Here is a 24,145-nt window from a genome sequence, read left to right on the forward strand (position 1 = left end):
GCTGTGGGTCGGGGTGAGAGAGCAGGAGCCTGGAGTAATGGGTCAGGATGCTTATCTCCAGGGAGAATCCAGCCATCGGACGTGCTGATCTGTGCTGAAGGCTAACGGGGCGGGTAAAAGGGAGAACTTTCATACCGCCATCTGCAGGAGGAGGACGGGCTGTGCCAGTGGGATGAATTTTGGGGATTGCTCCTCCTGTTAAACTCACTCCACTCCCCCCAACCCCTTACCCCAAGCAGGAGACGTGAGGGACACGAAGGTGGGACTCTAGACAGTGAGACTCTGCAGGGCTCAGGGCAGCAAAGGCCGCTGGACTGGCCTTACCCCGAGGGCCTGAGAACAGAGGCTGTCTAGAAAGATCACAAAATCAGGTAACCTTTCTGTTTACTCATCCTGCCCTGGTGACACACCTCCCTGGGGCATCCCGATATTCTCCAGGGCAGAGGCCCCTCCCTCTCTGCCGAGGGCACTACGCCTGGGCTGAGAGGTTAACGAGGCCTTTCAGGTCTCTAGGTACCTACGTGTCTGTCTGTCTGGTGCTGGAGCATTTATCTGTATTCATCTCTGTCTCCGAACAATCCAGCCAGGCCCCGTGTCAGGGATGATGACGCCTGCCCTGTGTACATCATGAGAGGAATGTAGGTTAGAGATGGGAAACAGTTTGAAAGTGTTAGAAACGTTGTGCGGTTTGGAAGTGTGTGTCTGCGGGGGCTGCAGAGAAGATTCTGGGGCCAGGGGTAGTGAGTGTGACCACTCAGGGACTGCAAAGGTCATTTGGAGTCATCACAGACCTTCTTCCTTGCCAGGCCACCTGTTAGTCTAGGGTTCTCCAAATGCTACCAACCCAGGCACAGGCACCATCTCGACAAACTTTTTTTTTTTTTTTAATTTTGAGAACATGTACCATATATTAAAGCAGGGGACAGTGAAACAAAGGAGGGGCCTAGGGTAGAAGCAGCAACAGGAAAGGGGCTAGGCAGGGCTGCTCTGGCTGTCTAGAAACATTACAGGAAAGAAGTGAGCCAAGGTGGGGCTGTTGTCAGCTCACTGGGAAGTCAGAGAAAGGGGGCCTTGGGGACAGGTTCAGGGGCTGAGCCCAGGACCAGCTGCCACTGCCCACTGCTCTCTGGTTGTGAGTCTCGTGGGAACCCTTAGGGTTTAGAAGAAAGAAATTCACCCCAAAAGGAGATTCGGCCTCACCGGGTGGTGGCGCAGTGGATGGAGCGTCGAACTGGGATGTGGAGGACCCAGGTTTGAGACCCCGAGGTCGGCAGTTTGAGCACGGGCTCATCTGGCTTGAGCAAAAAAAAAAGCTCACCAGCTTGGACCCAGGGTCCAAGGGGTTACTCAGTCTGCTGAAGGCCCACGATCAAGGCACATATGAGAAAGCAATCAATGAACAACTAAGGTGTCGCAACGAAAAACTGATGATTGATGCTTCTCGTCTCTCTCTGTTCCTGTCTGTCTGTCCCTGTCTATCCCTCTCTCTGACTCTCTCTCTGTCCCTGTAAAAAAAAAAGGACAAAAGGAGATTCAAGTGGTTGTGCCCCAAGGAGGGCATGCACCCCATTTTGACAACTTTGATCAAATTCATCTGCCACCTGGGCTCTTACATACTTAATGTTTCTCTAAACTGATTGACTTTCTCTCCTAACTTTTTGTTTTGACAAATTTCTATCCTGCAGGAAAGTTGAGATAATAGAACCAAGAACACCCATATACCTCTCATCTAGATTCACCAATTATTAATGTTTTGCCACATTTGTTTTCTCGATATAGATCTCTCCATAGATGCATTAAAAAGAACAACATGGAATTATTTATTTTCTAGGTCCATTAAAGACACTTAAATAAACTTTCAATTTCAGAGTAGTTTTAGCTTTAAAGAAAAGCTGTAAAGAGTGTACAGAGAATTTGTATATACCCTGTAACCAATTTCTCATTGTTTCCCTTACTGTTGGCATCTTACATTATTATGGCCCATTTGTTACAACTAATGTACCAATATCGATACCTCATCATAAAATAAACTGTTTTATTAGTTTTTCTCTTATCTGGAAGAGTCACTTTTTTATTTTTTGTTTATTTTTTGACAGAGAGAGAGTCAGAGAGAAAGACAGATAGGGACAGACAGACAGGAAGGAAGAGAGATGAGAAGCATCAATTCTTCATTGCAGCTCCTTAGTTGTTCAGTGTTTGCTTTCTCATATGTGCCTTGACGGGGGGGGGGGGGGGGCTACAGCAGAACAAATGACCCCTTGCTCAAGCCAGCGACCTTGGGCTTAAGCTGGATGAGCCTGCGCTCAAGCTGCCGACCTTGGGGTTTTGAACCTGGGTCTTCTGCATACCAGTTAGATGCTCTATCCACTGCGCCACCACCTGGTCAGGCTGGAGTCACTTATTTATTTTTTGTATTTTTCTGAAGTGAGAAGCAGGGAGGCAGAGAGACAGACTCCTGCATGCACCTGACCAGGATCCACCAGGCATGCCCACTAGGGGGCAATGCTCTGCCCATCTGGGGTGTTGCTCTGTTGCAACCGGAGCCATTCTAGTGCCTGGGCCAAACTTTACTCCAGTGGAGCCTTGGCTGCGGGAGGGGAAGAGAGATAGAGAGAAAGGAGAAGGGGAAGGGTGGAGAAGCAGATGGATGCTTCTCCTGTGTGCCCTGACCAGGAATTGAACCCGGAACTTCCACACACCAGGCTGATGCTCTACTACTGAGCCAACTGGCCAGGGCTGGAGTCACTTTAGAAAAAAAAGTTTTAGTCACTTTTAAACTTTAAAAAATTAAAAGTTGGAAAATGTCAATGGAAAACCACAAATCTAGCTAGACGCTATCAGCACTGAGTGACGGAAGCCTGGGGCCGACTTTCTCTTGGTTAAAAAGGGAGGTTAGTAAATGTTAGAGGTGTCAAAGCCAGGTTGGTGCATTGCTGAGACATTCTCCCAGGCCAAACCATATTGTAAGAGCATTGTCACAGGTTTAAAATTACTTTCCCACTATGTGATTCAGCCTCGTTTGGTGCCCAGTCTGTGTGTCACCTGAAAGTCCTGTTGGGTACCACCCTGTGTGAGCCCCAATCTGGGAAACTGCATGATCTGACTGTGCTACGCCTTCAAACGGCCGGATTCCAAATCTGGACCTTCCTTCTGCCCTGGAGGATGGAGGTGCACGCTGGAGGAGGTGGTGGCTGCTCCCACTGGCTCGGGACTGTGGACAATGTCATTTGTCTTCTCCATAGTAACTCCCCCTGGCTAGACTCCTAAAGCCGGCCTTTGACAAGTGAAGAACACAAGAGAACGTGTTGGAGGATTCCACCCACAGCGCGTGAGAATGCACCCTGCTTCAGACACAAAGTCTGCTTGCCTGTCGTGCCTGTGCGACAGGGTCCTCTGCATAGCAAGCGGGGGTGGGGTGGGGGGAACACGGTTCAGCTGATTTGCCTCTGTCTGAACTTGTTCACATTCATCCCTTTTCAAATGCTTCAACTTGGCTTTTATGTTTCATAAGTTAGAGTAGGTGACAGGGTTTCCTGAAGCCAAGTCGTCACTTTCTGACACTTTCAAGTATGCATCCACTGTCCTCACTGCCAGGAGGCCTAAGCCCGCTGCAGAGCCACTGGACAGCTCCCCTGCTCTGAAGGAATTTCGCTCTGTGACAAGTCACTGCTGGCTCAAGGGGTCCCAACATCTAGCGGGAGGTGACCCAACTGGAGCACTTGCAGAATTTCTGGAACCGGTCCTCAGGACTGCTGTTTATTTCTCCGCTGACAAATTGTAGAACTCTTTGAATTAGTCCAAGGAGACAAACGGGTGGATGGAACTTTCTCCTTCTGTGAGGAGGCCCAGTGTCCCTAGAGAAGGAAGCAGGTTGGGACACAAGTAACAGATGAATCCATTTCCGTTTTCTGAAATTGAAGCTATTACATACAGGTCGAGCACCACTCTCAAACCCTTGCCTCCCTTTTTTCTAGAGGAAATGACTCAATTTGCTTTATATCCTTCCAGACTACTGACCTGGTTTTATGCGTGTTTCCATAGTATTTCATTTTATAGGTGTGTGAGAGGGAGGTAACGCAAGCAGCATTATACCGAATGTACCCTTTTGACCCCCTTTTCATTCAGCAAAACATCTCGGAGATCCCTCCCTGTTGTCACACACAGATACAGACCACGCTTTTTACATCACTCCCTGGCGAACCACAGCACAGTATGACTCTTCTGCGTTCGATCTCACCGGTCATTATTGGACGGGCATTTATTTCCAATTGTTTCCTAAGATAAGCCGTATTTTTTTCTAGCAGACCTCTATGCGTAAGCCTCCTAACGCACAGCACATGCAGAAGTGATGTTTGGGGCAGCAGCCTGGGCTCATTTTCGGTTTTCAAAGCTCTTGTCAAATTACCCTTCAGTGTGTGTGTGTGTGTGGGGGGGGGGGAGGTAGGTGTCAGTTTCTGTTCTTTGGGCCCGTGTAGTCCTGGTTTCTTGTCTGTAGTGGCTGCAGGGTGGAGCGGAGCCAAGGGGAGGCAGGGGGAAATTCACCTCTAGGTGTTAGAGGCTGGGAGGACCGCAGGGCAGACCTCTCTGTCAATGGGGACTTTGTCCCTGGGTGCATCCCTGAGCAGAATCCGAAAGCGAGATGTGCCGATGTGACAAAGGAGTCTGGGACCTCACCCCTTGACCCAGAGATGCCATGTTTCTAAGAGTCTTACACAAGGAAATGGAACAGGGGTGCATGCGTGTGTGTGTGTGTGTGTGTGTGTGTGTGTGTGTGTGTGTGGCAAACCCCCAAATAATTAGGTTATAAAAAAGAAATGAGAAAAGAAAAGCAGTAAAAGGAGCTGACGACTAACTATAAAGATGTAAAAGGAAAGGCCATGCCAATTTGCATCCCAGGAGAAGGGGGAGGCGCAGAGGGGACGATGGGGTTTGGGGGGGAACCAGGACCAGAGAAAGGCGTGTGTGCAGGATCAAGTCCGGTCTGAGGAGGGCACGGAGGGCCAAGAGGGAAGAAAGGAGGGAAAGGAGGAAGCGTGAGGAGGGAGAAGAGAAAGTGACAAGGTAAGAAGAGGAGGAAGCAGCAGGGGAGGGAGGGGGAGGCTGCGTCCCTGTCTGTTTGCGATTAGCACGGAGCCCGGTGCAGAATGGAGTAAACAGAAACTTCGAGGCGTCCCCACACCCCCCTCTGAGGCAAAGCAGAAATCAGATGCTCCATGATTAATCGCGGAGAGTTCAGGACACGACCACAAACGCTGTGCGGACTTGAAACTGCCTTTTCCCAGTCCCCTTGCCAAAATGGGAGTGGGGGGTGGGACGGGAAGGGGTGGGGGCCCCGCCTGCTGGGGGCCAGCATGGAATTCTCCCTGGCAGAGCTCAGAGTGACACTGACGGGCAATCAGCTGCGTCCAGAGCAGCAGGCAGCATCCGGGGGAGCGGGGCCGCTGGGGGCGCCCCAGGCGGGCTTCCTGGAACCCCGGCTCCTCGGCCGCCTGCCTGCACCCTGACACAGGCCAGATAAGAGCCAGGCCGTGCTATCAGAGCCCGCAGCGCGCCGTCCCCAAGACGCTGCGAAGAAGACCGGGACAGTGGCTCCTCCGAGGTGATCACCGGAGTGGCCCGTCTGGAGGGGCTTTCCCCAGTCCTGGCTCCTCTCTCCTCTCCCCGAGTCCTGCCGTGGATGGGAGCCCACGCTTGCTTCAGCGGTCAGCCACACTGCTTGGAGGAGGATGGCGTGACAGGGTCCTAAAAGTCCAGACCCGCTGATGGTGAGTGGGAAGCCACTGCTCCATGTGCAGCTGGTGAGGGTAGGGAGGTGTGAGGAGGGCAGCACATCCTCACTTTCCAACCTGGCAGCTCCCAAATCCAGTGAAGGGAGCCTGTGTTGAAGCTGAGATGGCACTGCAGTATCTTGCTGTGTGGCCTTGGGCAAGTTCCTTCCCCTCTCTGGGCCTCAGTCTGTCTCTAAAATGGAGTGGTTGAATGAGGTGATCTTTAAGTGGTTAAGGGGCTCTTGCTATGACTGCTAGTTCTTGTGTGTCTGCTGTGTGCTGGGAATTGTGAAACTGTAGATCTGGGAATCCCTACAAGCCCCCATGGAGTAGGTATTATTAATATTCTCCTCATTGTACACGGAGCAAACGGAGGCTCAGAGAGGAGAAGTGACTTGTCCAAGGTCACACAGCTAGTCAGTGGCAGAGATGAGAGTCGGATCTTGGCTTTTCTAACTTTATTTTCACTAAACTCTCCATCCCAGTATGTGTATTCTATGTTCTCTGAGTCTGGGGAACCCCAGGAAGCAGGGGTGAAGGAGGAGGGAGCATTAACTGGAGGAGGAAGGCAGAAAGGTTGGACAGAGGAAGAAGCCACAGGCTCAGTAGCCTTTAGCTCCTTGGCTAGTATGTCAGCACACTATCCTGGGATGGCCAAGGGCTCCTGACTTGAATGAACAGTACCTGATGTCATTTGCTGTGTTTGCTGCCCTGTTGGACAAGACTCCTAGGCATGGACACGGGAGTTAATATTAGGCAGGGGTGGAGAGAGCGGGGTAGGAGGTGGGGGGCGGAGAGAGTGGCACATGCCTCTACTAGATTTTGTTCCAATTTTATTTCGCCTTTTCAAAAATGTGTTTCAAATCATTCTGGGTCCCCACCACTCTTCTGGACGGAACAGAATTGTGAAACACACACAGTTCTTTCCATATGCTCCCCCCACCCCCCAGGGAATCACACATTAATATTATCGCAGGCAATTTGCATATACTTCCTTGCAGCTGGGGCCGGCAGCAGCCAAGAGATAAGAAGTATACAGCAGGGCCACGGCAGGTGGGAAATCCCTTGGGTTCCAAGCATCTGGGCAGAGTTGGAGGTCCTGGCACCCAGATGTGGCTCCCTGTTTTCTCTTCCTTGGAAAATTCCATCCTGCAGCAGCACTGTACTGACTCAGACCTCCTGTCTTTGTAGGGGCTGGTTCTGCCGTGGGCTCAGGCTGAGACCTGAGTGGTGGTCCTAGCTCTAGGGTAATGGCCTTGTCCCAGAAACCCCCTCAGTGCTGGGCAAACGGAACGGTTGGTCACCCTGTCTGCATTATCTGTGCTCCTCAGGTTCTTCACCTCTACTGTAGCTGTCTGGTAGAAATACTGTATAACCATGTGCTATGGCACATCTCTCCCCAGTTTCATTTTCAGTGATGGCAAGTGGGTAGCCTGTTATCAGCCACACTGGGAATGCTTACACTTGGGGAATTGGCAAACAAGTATAACTCAGGGCTTGAGTTATCGTTTTGTTCGTTGTCTAGATTTGAGAAAGTGAGGGAGAAAAAGTTAACTGATGCAGATTAAACATGAAAGTCTATTCTCTTTCTAGCTGTTACATGTGAATAGCTAAAAATCGAAGATGTTGCCTATTTCATGAACAAACAAGCTAAGTTCTGACATGCTCTTTGTTGTATCATGTTGGTCATACTCCTTAAGGTAAAATTAAATATCAACCAGTATTCTTCAAGAACTACAATCGCTCGCCTGTTATAACCATAGGTTGACTACAGATCTAAGAACTAGGGGCAAAAATCAGTAAAAACGTCCTGTGTGAATCAATGGATGATACGAAATTTACAAACAGGAGTATCATAAACATTATTTTTATTTGTAAATTGTGTGCTGCACGCCCTTTACATCAATACAATCTATAATAAGCCTAAGTATACGTGTGTGTATGGGTATTGTACGTGTGTGCATGTGTATGTTTGCATCTATTTGTATACACACATGTGCGCGCACACTTTCTCCTTGAGAGCTGGTTGTTCATCCTTCACCAGCACAGCACTGGTCCCGCAGTGAATGTGCTTGTGTCCAAGGTCTCAGAAGCCCTGTCCTGGACTGTCCTCAGCCCTCACTCAGAAGGATGCAAACTCCAGGCCTTGGACACAGTTCCCTCAACTTCCTCTTCTCGGCTGAAACAAGCCAACAGCCAGACGGCTCTCTCCTGCCCTGATCGCCGGAACAGACGCAGCGGTTGGGTGGGGTAGGAGGTGTCGTCCACACTTACAGCATCTCCGGCGGGCCTGTCAGTGGCAGTGGCCTGCTCATTCTCCACTCCCCCTCAGGTCTCACCCCTGCCATCCTGCATTTTCACGCACAGCGAACAGTTCCCTAATACAAATGGCATCTTGGCACAAGCAGAAGGAACAGCTAAGCCAAAACTATAGGAAAGTTAAGACAACTTTCTATTTTTAGAAACTTTAGGAGCCAGGTGGGCCCTTTCCAGCTCTCCCGAGCCAGCAAGCACGAGAGGAAAATATTTCTCCCTTCCAAGTTCCGCCTCCCTTACGACTGAGGCCAAGGAGGAGGCCCAGGTAGGGACACTGGCGAAGGGCAGGAAGTGTGCTGTGACGGTAGACGGGAGCTGTGTCGCAGCAATTTTAAAGAGAACCAAAAATGGGGTTTATTATCACTTTATTTTGCAAACCTGAGGTTAAATCTCCATTCCAAGTAATTAAGGCCAGGTGTGCCTATTTTTCCAGCCCATTCATTCCATTATATTCATAAGTTACAAAAATGAGATCATTTTCCATTCTATTCTGCCTCTTCCTTTTTTCCACTTGACCATGTATCCTGGGTGTTTTTCCTGGTTAACCCACGAAGACCAGAACCATGCCTTTCAATGCCAGCATGACAGAAGTCCCAGGAGGTTGTAAGAAGAAATCCCTTTTGATAACCATGTCTCTACTTGCTAACCAAGTCTCAAACTTTCTTGACCCCAAAACACATTCCGTAAAGAAATGTGATCAGCTCTACCCTCAACCTATAACTGGAAGCTGACCACTTTCTGTTACCTCCACTGCGCCACCCTGGTCCGAGTGGCCATTATCTTTCTTTGGACCGTGATCGTTGCCTCTTAACCAAGGTCTCTGCTTCTCCTCCTGCCTCTCTGACGGTGTTCTCCACTTGCAGCCACTCAGGTCCTGTTAAAAGGAAATCAGGTCCTGCCCCTTTTCTGCTCAGGACACCCTCATCCCCTCCAGTCCTGACTCCCTCTCACCTAGAGTGGAAAGCAAAGTCTATGGCCACGAGGTCTAGCAGGGTCTGAACCTCATCTCCCTCACCCCCCTCCTCACTGTTCTTGCTGTTCTCAGTTGTGCCAGGCACAGTACTGCCTCAGGACCTTTGCACTTGCTTTCTCTTCTGCCTGGGACACTCATTGTCCAGATCTCCACATGGCTCACACCTTACCACTTATCATCCAATGTCTCATATACTATATATTTTTCTTTTCTTAAATGTCCCCTAAAAGGTGAATTTCCTGAGGGCAGGAATCTTTCCCCCTCCTGCTTTGCTCAGTGCTGTAACCCATAGTAGGCACTCAATAAATGCTTGCTACACATAGTAGGCACTCAATACATACTTGTGGAAATATTTGCTTTGCTATGTTGCCAAAGGTGACAGGACAGCCAGACTTTTGGGGAGAATCCTAAGTTAGCGTCACGGGGAACCTCTAGCCTCATGCTGTATTTAATTTATGAACAACACATTTTATTTTATTTTATTTTTTTACAGAGACAGAGAGAGAGTCAGAGAGAGTGATAGATAGGGACAGAAAGACAGGAATGGAGAGAGATAAGAAGCATCAATTATTAGTTTTTCGTTGCGCATTGTGACACCTTAGTTGTTCATTGATTGCTTTCTCATATGTGCCTTGACCGTGGGCCTTCAGCAGACTGAGTAACCCCTTGCTCGAGCCAGCGACCTTGGGTCCAAGCTGGTGAGCTTTGCTCAAACCAGATGAGCCCATGCTCAAGCTGGCGACCTTGGGGTCTTGAACCTGGGTCCTCCGCATCCCAGTCTGACGCTCTATTCAGTACGCCACTGCCTGGTCAGGCTGAACACCACATTTTAGTAGCCTGTGCTGCTTCACTAAGTGGCCCTTCGCTGGCACTACAGTGACAGTGGAACTGTGCATCTTCAGATGTGCCTTTCAGACCAGCCGGGGCCCAAGTTCTGAGCCCTTCATGTGGCCCCTGCGCTCATCCCGTCTGTCCCAGGTGGGCTTGGAGGACAGCAGCCCCCTCTTCCTGACCTGAGTCCAGATAGACCCAGGAATCAGGCAGACTGTGGGACTTGGATCCTGTTGTGGTCGGGTGGCTGTTACCGTGTTGTCCCTTGATTTGAACCCCCCAGTCCCACGCCAGTGCTGCTGGCAGCCCTCCTCTGAGGACCATGCCCAGCATCGCCCCCCTCGGAGGGGAGAGAGACCCTGCAGGGGAAGCATGAGGAAGGGCCATAAGTGTCCCCTCCAAACACACCTTCGGGTGCCCACACCCGCCGGGGAACAAACAGGCTCATCGCTGGTTAACCACAGAGGGAATAGCCTAAGGCCTCTGCTCCTTTACCCAGGAGAGGAGTCCCCATGGATTCCTGGTCCCCAAATCCAGGTCTAGAGAGCTTTCTGCAAGACTTTCAAAAATGGAGCTCGTATGCCTGACCTGTGGTGGCACAGTGGGTAAAGCGTCAACCTGGAAACGCTGAGGTTGCCGGTTCAAAACCCTGGGCTTGCCTGGTCAAGGTACATATGGGAGTTAATGCTTCCTGCTCCTCCCCCCTTCTTTCTCTCTCTCTCTCTCCCCTCTCTATAATGAATAAATAAAAAATCTTAAAAAAAAAAAAGGACCTCGTAGGTTAACCAGTGTCATCCCAATCAAATTTAAAAAAAAAACCACCCAAAATAAATGGACCTGAGGGAGAATAAATCATCACCTCACCACAAACACACTGAAAGAGGCGCCCGAACGGCCCCCTTCCATCTAAGTCTCACTGCATCTACTTATAAAATAAAGAACTCTGCACCCCCATTGCCCACCGAGAGCCAGACTCTGACCATGACTTCCCAGGGCAGGAGCTGCTATCCTGAATGTCGTGTGCATCACCTCCCCGCACCTCTCCCACGGCTGAGCTCCCTTTCCCAGAAGCCTCCGTCACTGCGCTTCTCTCGTGCCCTTCGTTTCCAGCTGGGTTGGGTGCCCACTCCTGACACAGCTCTGGAGTACGTGGTTGGCGTAAGTCTGCCAGGGCGGTCCCCACAGCTGGGGGGGGGGGATCAACTCCACTCCAACCAGTGTCTGGGGGACCCCAAAGCCAACTGCCGCTCCCGGAGGGGGGAGGTGATGCTGTACCACAGGGGAGCCATGTGCATTCCAGGTGGGCTGGTTCGGGCTGTCGACCTCAGTGGCCATCTTAGTGCGAAACAGGCCAGCCCAGTTGAACAGTGGCCACCTTCGGCCGCGTCCGGGTGAGCCTGCCAGCCGCACACGGGCAGCTGCACACAACATGTCTGGAATACCTATTCCGGAGGGTAATTCCCAGGGATAAAGCATGTTTATCCTTTCTGGAGGGAAAAAAATTCCATTTCTGTTGCCAATTAGTTCTGCTTGAAAACAGCTTTCCTCAACACCAACACGTTGGCCGTCCGGCCTTGAGTTCTGCTGATGAGCTCAAAGGGGGGGGGGGGGGGGAGACAGATTTTTCTTTCCTTCCTCCCCTTTCCCCTTACGAAACCCGGCTGTTAGTGATGAAAGGGGTCCTGTGGATTGTTTCATTTTCCTTGTCATGACTCCAGGAAAGGCCATAAAGATAATCAGTGGGCCCCACTGGCCGTAATTGACTGGAGAGAGAAGTTGGCTACCACAGCATCCGAGTTATCGTGCTCTGTTCCGGTCAGGCCTCTTCTAATGACACCTGCGCTCCCGAGCCAGCGCAGGGCGGGGAGTGCTGAGGGCGGTCCGTGTGTTTCTCTTCTTTCCCGGATTCTGGGGTGCTCCTGGCAGAGGGAAGCTTGGCAAGATGGTGCGGCTGGGAGGCCGGGTGGCAAAGCGGTCTCGAGCATGACCTCAAATCCCGGCTGCACCATGTATAGCCATGGGCCTGGAGCCAGGGACTGGACCTCTCCATGCCTCAGTTTCTGTCTTCATTGAAAGTGATGATCGTGGTCCAGCCCCGAGATGGAGGGAAGGATTAATACGCTGGGATGAGCCTTGCCCACCTGTGAGGTTCTTCCCAAAGGTCAGCTTTTAGTATTGGCTCACGACCCTCCCACTCTTCCTCCGCCGACACTTGGGTCGTATATGGCTGTGCCAGAGTGTCTTCAGTCTCCTGTTGATGGACGTGAGATCGGTTCCAGTCTTTTGTGATCGCAAACAAGGCTGCATTGAGTAGCTTGTGGCTTTGTGTACCCAGCCCTCCCCTAAGGTATGCGAGCCCCACGGTAACCTTGGCTCTGGCCCTTCCTTCCCGAGGCCTGCAGAGTGAAGAGTGGTGCACAGGGCGAAAGGCCAGCCTGGCCTGGCATGCAGACGGGCCTGTGTGGCGGGGCGGGGCGGGAGGCAGGACGGATTCCTCCCAAGTCCCTCGGGAGAGTGAGGTGCCAGGCGTAAGTTTCAGAAAGTTGGGGCTTTAGAACCTCCAACTCCCAGGTTCCTGGCAAATGCCCCGAGGTGATCTCAAGAGAGGAAATCTGTGCTTTGCAGATTCTGCACATCCTTCGTGATCCTCTTCCTCCAGGAAGTCCCCTAGGATCTTTCCTTTAACACCCTTGACTGTCTCTGCATGGAGTCAGCACCTATGCTTATTCAACCCCATTTTGAAAAGGTAGGGCAAAACCTCACGGGTAGAATCAGGAAGGCCCGATTTTGGTCCTGACTTGTAAGTGCCACCACCCATGTCACCCCCTGGGCCTCCGTGTCCTCATCTATAAGAACAGAATAACAATAATGGTAACAACTCTCAGGAAGGTTTCATAAGGTCTCAGGGACATAATGTGTATGAACTGTTTGGCTCTATATCGGGCACTAGAAATACAAGCTCATGTGAGGAATGTCACAGCTATGGCCTCAGCCTCCCACTGGGCCGTGGGCACTTGTGGGCAGCAGTATGTGCTGTGGAAGCAGAATTTAAAGGAAGTCCAACCTAACTGGGGGACCTTGAGCAAGTTACTCCCTCTGAACTGAGTTTTCTCTGGAAAATAGAGGTCCTAGTGGTATGTATCTTACAGGCTTGTTGTGAGAATTCAAGGAGGCGAAGCACATGATGCTTTGGATCTAGCAAAGGCTCAGTAAATGGTGGCTACTGCTGATGTTGCTAAGCGTCAGTGTCAACAGTTCTAAGTAACCTCCCAGAGACTGGCACGGCGTTGTCGGGTATGGAGTTGGTGCTTTGTGAATATGAATGGATTTACCCACAGTCCGAGTCCTCGTGTTATGAAATAGGGTCTGGGGGAGGCACTGATACAGGCCCAGTTCTCACATTGCTGACCCTTTCGGGAAGACAGAGGAAACAGCCCAGCACGACCTGTGGCTGTCACCTGCTCTAGGCTCTCGTCTGTGAGACGACAGACAGACCCGGCCGTCGTATCCCCGTTTACGGTTAAGAAAGCCGGTGCCCAGAGAGGGACATCTCACCCGCTCCCTACAGCAAACCTGCAGCCCAGCAGGAGCCGACCCGCTGTCCTCACTCTCGGGCAGTGGTCCTCACTGTGACCCTCGGCTTGTGCAGGAAACAGACCGCGGGGGCGAGATCCACTGTCCCTCAGAGGCCAGCGCCCTTGCACATTTCTGACATTTTTGCATCTTGGGACAAAGGGTGAAGAAACTCAGATGAACTGTTTTGGTTTCCTGGTGGAAAAACACTCCTGACCTGGGTTGGGGATCTTTGCTATTGGGCTGCACCCTAAGGGTGGTTTTGTCTGTATTCTGTTACCCCCCCCCACACACACACACACACTCTACTGCTCAGCAGCAGCAATTGCAAAAAGCCCAGATAGAGTAAACCCAGGGATGACCTTTGAATTGAGGGCATTGAGTGGGAGGGGGCTCCCCGCCCCATTGATGCTGCCCGGGCTCCCGCCTGGTCGGCCGTTGGACTTGCCCTGAGCCGGACAGCAAACGAATGAGCAGCTACTCCGTGCCTTTGCAGCCCTCTTCCCAGTGTCCTCTCCTCCTCTTAGAAGGACACTGGACTTAGGGCCACCCTCATCCAGTACAAACTCATCTTCACTAAGTACATCTGCAGAGACTCCATTTCCAAAGAAGGCCACGTTCTAAGACTCTGAGGACACATGCACATTTGGGGGACACTGTTCAGTTTATGACACCACCTAATGAATATTGGCTGTTAATAACACTCCTCTCACCACACAATTCCTGCAGCATATTCCAGGCTTTAAAAAAAAATTTTTTTTCTATTGATTTGAGAGAGAGAGAGAGAGAGACAGAGAGACAGAGAGACAGAGAGAGACAGAGAGGAGAGAGATGAGAAGCATCACCTTGTTGTTCCACTCAGTTGTTCCATTTAGCTGTGCGCGCATTGATTGCTTCCCATAGGTGCCCTGACTGGGGATCAAACCTTCAACCTCGGCACACCAAGATGACGCTCTATCCACTGAGCAACCCAGCCAGGGCTCTAAGCTCCTTTCTTTTCTTTTCTTTCTTTCTTTTTTTTTTAAAGATTTTATTTATTGATTTTAGAGATAGGAGAGAGAGGAAGGTGGGGGGAGAAGAGCCGGAAGCATCAACTTCTAGCTGCTTCCCATATGTGCCCTGACTGGGCCAGCCCAGAGTTTCGAACCAGTGACCTTAGCATTCCAGGTTGATGCTCTATCCACTGCGCCACCACAGGCCAGGCCATAAACTCCTTTCTTTCATTCTCCCACTTAGCCCTCTTCACAACCTGTGAAGTGGGTTCTATGAATACGTGTTTGAGGCCCAGAGAGGAACACTGACTTGCCCAAAGACACACAGCTAGTGAATAGCAGATCTGAAGTTCAGACCACACCCCCCCCTTTTTTTTTACTCCAAAGCTGGTCAGGTTTCAAGACTCTCCAATCTCATCCCAAAGGTGTGGAGTGGGCATACTTTCTGTCTCCGAATCCCGTCCATCTGAGATGTGCTTGTCCTAGTCCACACCTCTCTCCAGGCACATCTCCTCCAGAGAGGCTCTGATAAGGCGGTGGGGGGGAGGAATCTCGACTTTAGAGTGACAAACGTTAAGCCGCATTCTGTCTCAGATCACTGGTGCCCTGCTCCCCCATGGATAGGAAGCCGCGTGGCCCCGTGCGTGGAAGAGCATGCCAGAAGCACACATGTCAGCGCTGACAGCTGGGAACATTTTAGGAGTCATGACTTAGGGCTACAGATTGAAAAATGATCCATTAAGGTGTGATTTATTCAACATCGAGACAGTGCTATTAAATGCTCGCAGTGGTTCACTCTGTCGGGTCCACACGCTCTGACTTGTGGGCCAAGCCTGGCCGAGACCTTCACAGGATGACAGCAAGGAGAGAGGGGGGCCTGGTGGGACCAGAGAGCGGGGCCTGACGGAGACAAATGAGCTTGCTGCCACATGATGTACGACAGTTTACATTTTAACACGCCTGGGTCGCGGCTGTGGAAAGAACTTGCTTTGGCTGATGGTAGACGTGTGCATTAGGCGCCTCTTGGAGCCATGAGCTCGGAGTCAGGAAGGAAGGATTGTAATTTCCAACAACTGTGGCTTTGGGGCCAAGAAATAGTCGCTGTGTCAGCAGGGCGAGCCGGGAGCCTTCCCCTGGCCAGCGAGTGGGTTGGAGGCCTCTGGGGAGAGCAGGGGTTCCCGAAGGACAAAGTCAGCCTGCAGAGCTTGGCTGGGGGTGGCTGGCCAATGTGAAGGAGCTAGCCACATCACGGAGAACACTGTCCCAAAGCCAGACTGCCCGGATTTAAATCCTGCCTCTGCTACCAACATGCAGGGGCTTAGCCGGTCTCTGTGTCAAATAGGGATTATAACCTAACCTACCTGCAGGGTGGTTTGTGGGGGTTCCCTGAGCTAGTAGCACAGAGGGAGCTTCTTCATTAATGCTGACCGTTGTTGTCATGGTGGTGACGGGGCCTGCTGGTGGTGCAGAGAAGGACGGGAGCTAAGACGAGAGGGAAACAGTGCTAGAGCCTCTCTTGTGGGCTCTGTAGGGGGCCAGGCTCCCAACTTGCCCGATGCACACTGGGCAGGAGCCTGCTCCTAGTACCTGCCCCTTTGGGTATCTGGGTGACCAGTACTGATGTCAGTCATCCTCCACCTTGAGTGGCCCCTGTGCCCCGCCTCCGAAAGGCTGTGGGTGGGATCAGCTGGAGATGGGGAGGACCCAGAAGAGGGGTGGGATTATCCCCAAGCTCAACCTGCTACAGGTGAGTTGCCTGTGGGCTGCCAGCCAGTCTCCATCAAGGGTCTGCCTCTCATTCCCAACTGAGAAGTGAGGGAAGAACAGACAATGGCCACGTGGCCCCTGTGACCCTTCTGCCCAGGTGGCTCCAGCCCCGGATGAGGTGAGGGACAGGTGTGCACTCCTCTGGACAGCCAAGCCAGGTTTGGCAAAGCGAGTCTTGCTCGGGTTTGGGATCGCACAGACCCGGGCGGGGAGTGCTGGACAGCGTATCTGATAAGGCTCCCGAGTCCTGTGAGGTGTATTCAGGTCGAAGTTTATTCTCCTGACTTGGAGTCAGCCATCTGTTACTATGTGAATGCTGACATCTGACCCCTCCCCTTTGTCCCTGTCACCCCCAGGACTGACTGCCGAGGAGCTGTGGCCAGGCTGTGGTACCCACGCCAGCTGGCTGTGACTCTCCCACGAGGGTCAGTTTCTAGGGATATCAGATGCTGTGGTTGTCAGCTTGTTTGTCCCTGTGGCGCCAAGCCCGGCCAAGTTCTGGGCAATAGCTGCCCCACAGAGAACATAACCCTTGAAGAAGGGACAGCAGAACCCAGCACGGGATGCTGGACGTCCTGGTTGCTCAGGTCACTGGTCCTTGGGAGCCCCAGGAGGAACTGGCCGGTGAAGTGAGGACGGAGGTAGGACTTCACCTTGGTGAGGGACCCTCCCGGGCTTACAGATGGGCCCTTGGCCCTGTGGCAGTTGCTCAATGAGAGCTCTTCACAGCTTTGCTCCAACCGGCCCCTTGGGTTTTCTTTCCTGAATCTGTGATCTTCTCCCTGCTCCAATCAGTGGTCCTATTCATTCATTCATTCATTCATTCACTCACTCACTCACTCACTCACTCACTCATTTTCTTGGTCCTTGTAATGAACCTGTAAGATGGAAAGGTGTGATTGTTATGCCCCCTTTTTTGATACGGGTACACACGTGAAGGTTAAGTGACTGGTCCATGCTTGCAGAGCTGTGTGAGTTACCTCCTGCAGCATAACACACGGCCCCTCAACTTAGCAGCTTAAAACAAGATGTTTATGATCTCAAGTTTCTGCAGGTGGGGGGTCCAGGTGTGGTTTGGCTGGGTCCTCTGATTCAGGGTCTCTCACAGGCTGCAGCCACAGTGACGGCAGGGCTCAGTCATCTCAAGGTTCAGCTGGGACGGGGGCCGTGTCCGGGTTTGCTCAGTGATGTGAGCAGGATTTAGTTCCTTGTGGGTCCTTGGACTGAAGGCCTCAGTTCCTCTGTGGCTATTGGCTGGAGGCCTCAGTGCCTAGCCACATGGGCCTCCCTAACATAGCAGCTTGCTTTATCAAAGTGAGCAGGCCCAGGCCAAGAAGGGGTGTGTGTGTGTGTGTGCGTATGTGTGTGTGTATATAGAGAGTATAGTCAATGTCTTCTACAACCTGATTGTGGAGATGACATTCTATTACTTTGCCATATTCCATTTATTAAAAGCAAGTCACTAGGTCCACTCACACTTAAAAGAGTCTGACCTCCAGGAGGTGGGGTTACCAGGGCCACATCAGAAGCTGTCCACACGAGGGCCGAGCCAGGCTTTGCACCCAGCAGGGTCTGACCTCAAAGCCTGTGCCCTGGAAGCTGAGAACAGAATTCCCCCTCTACAGTCTCAGAGTGGCCGGTCCACTGCCGATCAGGCCAGAGCTGAGGCCCAGTTACACTCCCCTGGACGATCAGTGAGCACTGGCCACGCTGCAGACACCGTGCGGAGTGGATGGTGTGGCTCCACCCACAGGAGCATCCCTCCTGGTGACTGACACGGGGCCCATTTACTCACACTGTCCTGTGTGGATGTGGAGAGTTGTTTTGTTTTCTTTTTTAAATTTCCCATAATTGACCTGAGCTTTCTCACAAACCCCAGTCCTAGGGCAACAAGGGAAAACACCAGATTTCATGTAATCTGGTCAGTTTAATCTGATCTAGAACAGCAGGCCTTCAGGTAATGCTCAGCTCAGGTGTCTCTGGGCTCCCCCCTTGGCTCTCTCTAGGACGGCGCCCTCGGGTCTGTGTGTCCGGAGGTGTGTCCACGGTGAGACTCTGCAGCGAGGGGAACAGGGCAGGCTCAGCAGCCATGTCTATTGCCCAGGTGGCCGCTTGCCTTTCCGGTGTTTGTGGAGGAGCTCAGGGCCTGGGACCCTGCCTGGCTCCCTGTCTCCACCTTGGCTCAGAAACCCCTCATCTCCACCGCAGCCATCCCCTGACCCTGGCTGTCACCGCCGGCCCCAGCTGCAGTCACAATGCCCCTTGCCCTAACAGCGTGTCCTCAGCTGCATCAGCATATGTGGATCCCTATCCTGGCCACGGGGGAACCCCGTGTAGCCAGGAAAAGCGGAACATCAGAGCTTCCTTCCTTTCAACCTGCTGCGTCTCAGGGTCCCCACTCTAAACTGGTGGCTGGTGGTCTCAATGCAGCTTCCCCCTTTGGGCCCCCAGGGGGGTCGTGCGAACCCCTGACTTGGAGCTGACTCTACTCGCATTAAAAAACATGAATACATAGAAACACATAGAATTATCCACCAAAGCCTACTATCCACCAAAGTCCATTCTAAGCACCTCACACCTGAATTCACATAATGCTCACAGCAACTCTGTAAGGAAGTACTCTTAGTCCCACTTTACAGATGAGGAGAGTGAGGCACAGAAAAGTAAAGTGATTTACTCATGATGACATAGCTAGTAAGTGGCAGAGCTGGGATTTGAACCCAGGTAGCCACCCTCCTACATGCTCCTGTCCTTTCCGGGCTGAAGCCAAGAGGGTCGGAGGGGATGCCCTTCTTCCTTCTTTGCTTGTGCTCCTGCCGTAGGTCATGAAGAAAGACTCTCCTACTTTCTCAGCAATTTGGGAAAATTCTATGTCTGTGCTACGTTAATTAGCAGCTAATGGACTTATATTGTTGTTTTTTTTTTGTTTGTTTTTTTTTTACAGAGACAGAGAGAGAGTCAGAGAGAGGGATAGACAGGGACAGACAGACAGGAACGGAGAGATGAGAAGCATCAATCATTAGTTTTTCGTTGTGCATTGTGACACCTTAGTTGTTCATTGATTGCTTTCTCATGTGTGCCTTGACTGTGGGGCTACAGCAGACCGAGTAACCCCTTGCTCAAGCCAGCGACCTTGGATCCAAGCTGGTGAGCTTTTTTTTGCTCTAATCTGATGAGCCCGCACTAAAGCTGGTGACCTTGGGGTCTCGAACCAGGGTCCTCTGCATCCCAGTCCAACGCTCTATCCACTGCGCCACCGCGTGGTCAGGCATTAGCTAATGGACTTTTAAAAAAATGTTTTCTCACAGTGGTGGCTTTTAAGTCTACTATGTCACGAGAAAATCTGTTTTGATTACGAGGAACTGACTATTGCCATGGTGCGGCTCTGTAGTCCTCTCTACATATCCAGACCTGAGGACCAGATGTGGAGGGGATACTGTTTACCCAGAAAGGCAAAGAGGAAAGTATAGTAATATTTTTCAAACGATTGCCTTTTACAGAAATGAGCACACACTTCATTGGTCATGGAGAGACAAAAAAGAACAATGAGGGTGCATATCAACTGTCGCGGTCCGTTCAGGCCACTGTAATAAAGCCCCACAGACCCTGTGGCCAGAGCTTCTGCCACAGCTCAGGCTCTGTCAACAGACTCTGGGATCTGGGCAGAGACTCAGCCTCAGTTTCCCCGTGTGGGAAAGAAAGATCAATCAACCCTCTGGAAGGATGAAGCAGACAGTTCTCTATAGGCTGACCCAGCATGCAGAAGAGAGCAAGTCTCAAACTAGGGTGGCTGGGGAGGTCATGACCACCCCTCGTTGTAGAATGATGCAGAAATTCTGAGGGTGTCCCAAACATCCTTCTCTCTCTCTCTCTCTTCTTCACCCTGTTGTCTTCCCGCCCTGGTCTAAGCTGATCAAAATGAGAATGACAGGAACGTTATTACTATACCAGGGGTCTCAAACTTGCGGCCCGCCGAACAATTTTGTGCAGCCCGCAGACTAATCCACGAAGTTCAAAATATTTTGGATAAAATTAAGTAAGCCTAGGGGCCTAATTGTATTTTTCATTTCTCTAGCATCCTAGCTAGATATTAGCTTAGTTAACAGCAGTTGTGATGCGAACTACAGTTTCTGGTCGTTTTGTGACACTGAGTAAACTGCATGTACGATTGTGCTTGTTGTACTGATTTTTTTTTTGTTTTCAACTGCAGTGAGAAAAGTGTTGCATAATAGTTGCCTTTTGTAGACCTAGTGCGGCCCGCCGAACGGCTATGATCTTGCTCTGCGGCCCACATGCTGAGTTGAGTTTGAGACCCCTGAGTTAGGCATTGTGCAAGCATTGCAACATCAAATTCTCAGAAATGATCTTATGGAGGGGTAGTATGATTATCCCCATTTTACAGAAAGGAAAACTGAGGTTCAAATAGGTTAAGCAATTTGTCCACGATGACACAACAAGTATGAATCAGACTGTTCTTCATCCCCAGGTCTGTCTGACTCCAAAGCCTTCACTATTCTCCTGCCGCTGCTGGGTCTTTCAGATTCCCAGATGTGGGGGGTGGAGGGGGGAGTAGGGAAGAATTTGCCTCAGAAGAAACTTCAGCAACTAGACTCCAGAAATGCCCAGAGCTGTTAGTCCCATGTCCTGCTTCCTGCACTGTGAAGGAGCCAGGCCAGTAAGCCGATATATTAAGAACTTTAAGCAGAAACCCAATTTTGCAACGGTCTAGACGAGGCAGGGAAGTTTCCTTGGGGATGGGGCGGGGGTTCCAGTCCATTTAACTGGAGGAGACGGGGTGGGGGTGGGTGTGAGCAGGGATATTAACTTTGCTGGTTGATGGTTAATGGTCCTTCTCAAGGGTATTTATGATTTGTGTCAATGTTTTCAAACAAACTTTAACCAAGCTAGATTCAGTGCCCCAGAAAGCTAAGGAAAAAAAAGTTCATGAAAACTTGGTTTTAAGGAGAATAGAAGCATGTTTCAGACAATTTGGCCTCTTTTTAACCCAACTGATCCAAAGCAGAGGCCGTCTTATCACAGAGACCCCACAGAAGGGGTCTCCCAGGCTTCTTCACCTGAACACATTGCTGCCTTTTCTCTGCACTCTAGGCCCCTTGTCTTGGCTGGGTTAAAAAGAAAAGAAAAGAAAAGAAAGACCCAGATGTTCTCACTGTCATATTAGCCAAACCCTCTTTGGTGCCTATTCTGGGCCTATTAGAACTCTTTGAGTTATAAGTGATGAAACTCTGATTCATGCCAGTTTTAGCAAAAAAGAAAAAAAAAAAAAAAAAAAGAGAGAGAAGATTCCCTGGCTCACAGAATTTCACAGTGTAGGGTAGGGTGAGCTTCAGATATGGCTGGACCCTGGGGGTGGCTGGGGCTGGGCGATCTTAGGGCTGATTTTCAGTGGCCTGCCCTGGCCTGGCAGAGATTTCCTTGGCTGACCCAGTCACTGCGGCTGTGGGATGTGGTGGCCCGAACGGGCCTCAGTCGTGTGTGCTGAAAAGTGGTAATGGTTCACGGATCATGAGAAGCCTGGATGTTGTTAGAAAAAAAAGTCAAATCAACAGAAAGATCTTAAATTTTGTGTGATCCAATGAGATCTTAAGAATCGAGCCATTTCAAACTTGGAGGAACCTTATAGAGCTTTTCTGGGTTGGGGTGGTGAGTGTGAGTGTGGGACACCGAATGTATCATTTTTGCCCATCCTTTGATTTCGCGGCCGACATTGGCAATCAATCACAGCACCCCCTTTTTAGCGAGCGAAACACAGGCTCAGAATCCATCGCAACACGACATCAAAGCATCCCACGCCTACCAGTTGGTGTTAGAACATGAGCCAAAACCAATTTGCAGTTTCTGTTCTAAGGCGATGGAGATACGGAAACCAATGCTCTGAGAGGTGGCGTGATTTGCCTAGCGTCCCATAGGAACGCGGTGACCACGCCCCCCTCCCAACTTCCCTGTGGGATTCTGCCTGATTTGAGCACTGAGAGGTCTGTCTCTCAGCGGTTTCTACTCCTGACAGCTGCTGCACACAGATCGGAAGTAGACTCGAGGGCAGAGGGAAGCCAGAAAGCTCGGCCGCTGCCCTGGCTCTTGCTCACAGTGCTGCCCAGAGCTGAGCGCAGCGGGCACACGGGTGGACGATGCACGGGGAACCCACCAGGCAGACCATTTGTCCATCCACAGAGATCTCGGTGGTCTTTTGTTGCCTTAAGCAATATAAACCCCAGGAACGTGGTCTACCAAACACGCATTCTCAAAGGGGGGTGAGGCTGAAATAACTCTTTTCTGGGGGTGGGGGCCCAAGTCCGCCTTGGAGGGGAGAAGAGACGGCTGGGAACCAGGTGAACAAAACCAGAAAGCAGAGACTAAGTCCTTGACGGCCATTGCTCTCCTGGCTCAGCTGCAGCCGATCAGCCAGAAAATAGGTACCCAAGCTCCGACTGAGCTGTTGGTGGTAGGAAGGTACCCAGGGCTGTCCTGACCTCAAGGAGTCTGTTGTGTTAAAAGGGTCACCATGTGCTTCTCCCAAAGCCAAGAGCTTTGCGTGTATTATCTCAATTTAAATTCATTATTGTTCTTAGCTAATAATTTTTGCCCTGTGAAGTAGGTGGAGTTATTTCTTATGATAGACGCTGAACCGAAGGCTTGAGAGGCAGCCAGACTGAAGTCAGGGCGGACCTGCCTCCAAGTCAGGGCTACCTGACCCTCGTTCCGACCAAGCCACACTCACGGCTGGCAGACATTGCGCAGAAAAACGGAACAGAGAGCGTGAGTCATTTAACCAGGAAGCACGTTGCGCCCAGCAGCAGCTCCGAGCGAGGTGCCAGGTGAGATCAGATGGGCACGAGGTCATTCCCGGAAAGGACGGGGTGTACACATCACCATGGAGGTGGAATAACATCAACACATGCCTGTCGTAGCTCCATCAGTTGAGCTCAAGGCCCGCAGACAGGTGCAGTCAGCAGTTTGAAAACTTCTGGTCTAGCACCAGCCCCTCATTGTATAGGTGAGAAAACTGAGGCTCAGAGAGGAGCACTGACTTACCCCAAGTCACAGAGCTAGTGAGCGTGGGACCAGGGATCCAAACTGCATCATGATTTCAGTTTGGCTTACTCCCCTGGGGTCCTGAGAAACGGCGGGAAGCCCACGATGAAGGACTGTGCTGGGCACCCATAGGAGGTTCCTGGATGGACCTTGGCTGAAGAACCGCCTAAGGGTGCTGGGCTTCGATGCCTTCTACGGTTGGCCCAGGGCTGACCCTGCAGTCTTTATAGCAGCACCTAGATGTCCACCACCTGGGCTCAAACCCCAGCCCAGTGCCTGGCTATTAAGAAGCACTCACTTTCACAGATGTGGCCAATTCTTATTGCTTATTTATTTCTTTTAGGAAATTTACTTCTAGTTCTTTTTGGTTTTCCCCTTCCTTAGGGGATCTGGTCCTCCCCAAGGCAGCCCTGTCTGATGACAAAAGCAGATGCCCCCAAGTGGGCTGGACATACCCACGCCTCCAGAGGGTCTGGCAGAGTCAAGTTTGTGGCAAATCCTTTTCCTGGTCAGCAGTCAGCTCCGTGCAGACTCTGAGGGACGTCTGGAAGGGCCACTGATTGCAGAACCAGCTGGAAGGGAAATTCAAGGGCGAATATTGAAAAAGAGGTCACACTTTGTGGGTTAAATAAGTTTGCAAATCTGATATATATGTTTGCTCGCTTATAGTTTGCAGTGGGTGTGGGAGACAGGCTGTAAATTGGCAAAGTCATAATAGCCTAAGGCTTAGTTTTAAAACTAAGCTTTTCTCCACACCCTTGACTGTTGCATGATAGGGGGTGGTGCACTCTTATGAGGAATCCCATTATGCCTCGGATAAGTGACTTTGTATCAGAGACTTCCTTGTTTTGTATATTGGATTAAAGGTTTTG

The 24,145-nt window shown here is 51.1% G+C and overlaps 1 protein-coding gene across 4 annotated transcripts in view; it reads left to right on the top strand.

The window, feature by feature from the left end:
- The first annotated feature begins 4,934 nt into the window (after positions 1–4,934).
- The window catches only part of RIPOR3 (RIPOR family member 3), a 70,864-nt gene continuing 51,653 nt past the window's right edge, over positions 4,935–24,145 (top strand). For 2 of the 4 annotated variants that reach the window (XM_066387509.1, XM_066387505.1), the window contains exon 1: positions 5,379–5,765. In XM_066387509.1, the coding sequence (XP_066243606.1) occupies positions 5,763–5,765 (3 nt within the window). In that variant the 5' untranslated portion in view covers positions 5,379–5,762. Of the gene's footprint in view, positions 5,062–5,378; positions 5,766–12,102; positions 12,236–24,145 lie in introns of those variants that run through there. The other 2 variants (XM_066387506.1, XM_066387508.1) reach the window with 2 other exon arrangements.

Source organism: Saccopteryx leptura, chromosome 5 (genome assembly GCF_036850995.1).
Source record: "Saccopteryx leptura isolate mSacLep1 chromosome 5, mSacLep1_pri_phased_curated, whole genome shotgun sequence".
NCBI classification, from domain to species: domain Eukaryota; kingdom Metazoa; phylum Chordata; class Mammalia; order Chiroptera; family Emballonuridae; genus Saccopteryx; species Saccopteryx leptura.